This window comes from Chondrus crispus, genomic scaffold (genome assembly GCF_000350225.1).
Source record: "Chondrus crispus Stackhouse genomic scaffold, scaffold_198, whole genome shotgun sequence".
Taxonomy (NCBI): domain Eukaryota; phylum Rhodophyta; class Florideophyceae; order Gigartinales; family Gigartinaceae; genus Chondrus; species Chondrus crispus.
In genome coordinates, this window is record NW_005179070.1 from 188,422 (window position 1) to 191,829 (window position 3,408).

Below are 3,408 nucleotides of genomic sequence, written 5' to 3' on the forward strand. Positions count from 1 at the left end.
CCGATTTAGGTTGCAGGGACCGTTCGCGGTAGTAACCAAAAGTCCTGGTTCGTCTACAGGCAAAGTTGTTGTGCTTACTCGTGGCACGTTTGATTTAGTTCACAGTCGAAAGACCCGCACTGGCCGACATATAGGGGTAGCGCCCTAAGGCATTTTTAAGAAGAATACGCTTGTTCCACTCCGCCGGGAATAAGCACCAAGAACGTTTCCGAGTAATCGCTACAAACTTCCTATACGGGTGGGCTTGCCATTGTGTTGACTATCGGTTAACGGCTTGGGATCCCGGGACGGAAGACCTTGTATACTCGAAGGGTACATCCATTCGGCGAAATGGATGACCAAAGCTCTGGATCGGTCAGAATCGAGAAGCTGACCGCATCTAACTTTTACATCTGGAAGCAGAAAATCGAGCTACTGCTTGCTCTCCGAGATGTCGATCAATACGTTTTTGATGATATTTCGGAAAATGCGACCTCAGATGATCGCAGGAAGTGGATTCGTGGTGATGCGAAAGCAAAGGCAGTCATCGGACTCACGCTTTCTGATGACTACTTGCAACATGTGCGAGGGTGTAGCAGTGCAAAAGAGACATGGGAGGCGATTCTGAATGTGTTTGAGCGTCACACTTTGCTCAACAAACTTTCCGCCCGTCGCGACTTTTACACTGTTTCCATGCTCCCATCCGAGAAAGTGCTCGTGTTCATCAATCGTGTGAAGCAACTTGCTGCCAGATTGCAGTCAATGAGTGTTGAGATTGACGATAAAGAAATTGCAATGGCTGTGTTGAATGGCTTGCCTCCACGATTCGATAACTTGATTGTTGCACTTGACGCACTTGGCAATGAGGATAAAGTGTTTGGACTCGATTTTGTGAAGAGTCGTCTGCTGCAAGAGGAACAACGAGAGAGCATGAAGACCGCTTCTACTACTTCACCCCACGCACCTGCACTTGTCAATCGCATGCCTATTCGACGTGATATGAGATGTACGAACTGTAATCGACATGGACACACCACAGCACGTTGCTGGGGCAAGGATGTCAATGGGCGCCGACCAGCACCGCCAGACGGGTTCCGGTCCCGCAACCCCGGCATGAAGCCAAGTGCATTCGTATCTCGAGATGAAACTTCTACTGCTGCCTTTGCTGAAAGCGACTTTACATGCCTGCTTTCGACTTCTTCTCCCGAAAAGAAGGCAGTGAACGCAGGGTCATGGCTTGTGGATTCCGGTTGCAGTGCCCACATTACATTTGATCGCTCTTTGTTCGTTACTTATGAAGAGATGCAATCTGGATCAGTCGAGATGGGCACGAAGGCTAGAGCCAATGTCGCTGGTCGTGGTGAGGTAGAATTCATGTTGAACGTCAATGGTAGTCCACATCCTTGCAAATTGTCCAACGTTTTGCATGTCCCTGATTTCGGATACTCGCTTCTGTCTGTTAGCCAAATCGTTTCAAAGGGCTTGCAAGTGTCATTTGAAAAAGACAAATGCATCGTTACTGCAGGACCAACTGTAGTTGCCACAGCTAGTCAAGTTGGGGATTTATTCATACTTGATGTCATGAATGAAACTTTCTCTGCTCATGTAGTTACCTTGCAGACGCTACATGAACGAATGGCCCATGTTAACGTACAAGGAATCGCATCAATGATTCACAATAATGTGGTAAGTGGCATCAATGTTCGTCAAAGCGATGTGATCAGAGCAATGAATCGAAAGTCTGACAATCACTCTCTCCTTTGTCCTGCGTGTGTGTTCGGCAAAGCAACGCGATCAGTAATCCCGAAACAGCGATCATCGTCTCGAGCACAGAACTGTCTTGACTTGGTACATTCTGACGTTTGCGGTCCGCTCGAAGTACAGTCCATTGGTGGTTCGAGATACTTCATTACATTTGTAGATGATCACTCGAACTTGGTAGTTGTGTTGGAAATCTTCGACCACATGCTAAGCTCCAAGCCTGACAGATAATACACGTGTATGTCGACGAAACCTAAAATGCTTGCAAGAGCATTCTCAGGATGTTTGGTGTTCAAGGTGGACACGTGTCATATTTGTACACGGTTGCACTTTCCTATCATTTCCGAGCATGTTTCAATTTTGGTGTTGACACGTGTAAGCTATGTACCTCGTGGCACTCTACAGTACATTCTGAACATGTTTCATTTTTCTCGATTTGACACGTGTGTGATACGTATGACGTATGTGCCACAGTGGTTATTAATCGTAGTGTAAAATCTGTAATCTACAGTACAGTACATTCAGATATTATTGACTCTCAAACGGTCCCAAATTATTAGCAAGAGAGAGTGCAAGAAGGAGAGTCATTTGATTATCAACGGAGAGTGGAAGTAGGAGAGTCACTTGATTATCAACCGAGAGTGCAAGAAGGAGAGTCATTTGATTATCAACCGAGAGTGGAAGTAGGAGAGTCACTTGATTATCAACCGAGAGTGCAACAGGGAGAGTCACTTGATTATCAACCAGTGCAAGAAGGAGAGTCACGTGACCAGCCCTAATGGCTCGTATTGTATGTAGTTCGAAGAGTATAAGTAGCGCCAATAGTTGGCGACCAAGAGTAAAATGGCATCAACTTCTTTTCCCTTCAACCACCAGCAACCTTCAACCATCCTTCTTCCCTCTGCCCCGCTGACCTTGCTATAGGTTATGGGCCCAGTTCAACGCTGATCGTCGTCTTCGTTTTGGTTCAAGTTCGAGTTTCGCCGTCGTTCAAGTATCAGTTTGTTCAGCTCGTCAAGCAGAAGAAGAAGGTATCAGTTTCAGTCTCCGCTTTCGAGTTTGGTTTTTCAGTTTTCTCAGTTTTCGCCGTCGTTTTGAGCACCGTTTCAGCCGATTTTTCAGTTTGGTGGTCCGTCAGTTCCCAGTTTTTGGAAATCAACTTTGTGGTCTTGCAGCTTTGTCGTGGCAGTCGTTGTGTGAGCTGTGGGTGAGCCTTCCGCTTGTCGGGAGGAAGAAAGTCCCTAGTGGCCAACGCACTGCCAAATCCTCAGTGGTCCGTCAGTTCTCAGTTTTTTGCTTTGTCGTGGCAGTCGTTGTGTGAGCTGTGGGTGAGCCTTCCGCTAGTCGGGAGGAAGAAAGTCCCTAGTGGCCAACGCACTGCCAAATCCTCAGTGGAACATACCCTCGCTCTTGGTGAAAGGCTGGTGCCATTGGAAATCTGACTTGAGCGAGGGTCCGACCAAGAATCGTCGAGAGACGAATTACTGATCCTCGGGGAGGATCACAGTGTACTGGTCTAGTCGATCCGCACTCTGCCTTCGGGAGGTGCGTCGGCGGTGTGGGTAACGCTCTCGGTATTAGCCCTATAGGTACGACTTCGGTCCCCTGGGTGAAGAGAATACGTGCCTAAACACTGAACCTCTCACTATACGTGTATAAGGTCGCGTA

General features: G+C 47.5%; 1 protein-coding gene across 1 annotated transcript; it reads left to right on the plus strand.

Moving 5' to 3' along the window:
• The first annotated feature begins 330 nt into the window (after positions 1–330).
• On the plus strand, positions 331–1,971 carry CHC_T00003582001 (hypothetical protein). The gene is made up of 2 exons (XM_005714917.1): positions 331–1,680; positions 1,720–1,971. The coding sequence occupies exons 1-2, from the start codon at positions 331–333 to the stop codon at positions 1,969–1,971; spliced, it is 1,602 nt and encodes a 533-aa protein (XP_005714974.1).
• Positions 1,972–3,408: the final 1,437 nt, after the last annotated feature.

Bases quoted from the DNA above. Each gene is read 5' to 3' on its own strand.
- CHC_T00003582001 (XM_005714917.1), top strand. From the start codon at position 331: ATGGATGACCAAAGCTCTGGATCGGTCAGAATCGAGAAGCTGACCGCA. The intron at 1,681-1,719 runs GTTCGTCAAAGC...ATGAATCGAAAG, and splicing joins ATGTGGTAAGTGGCATCAAT to TCTGACAATCACTCTCTCCT.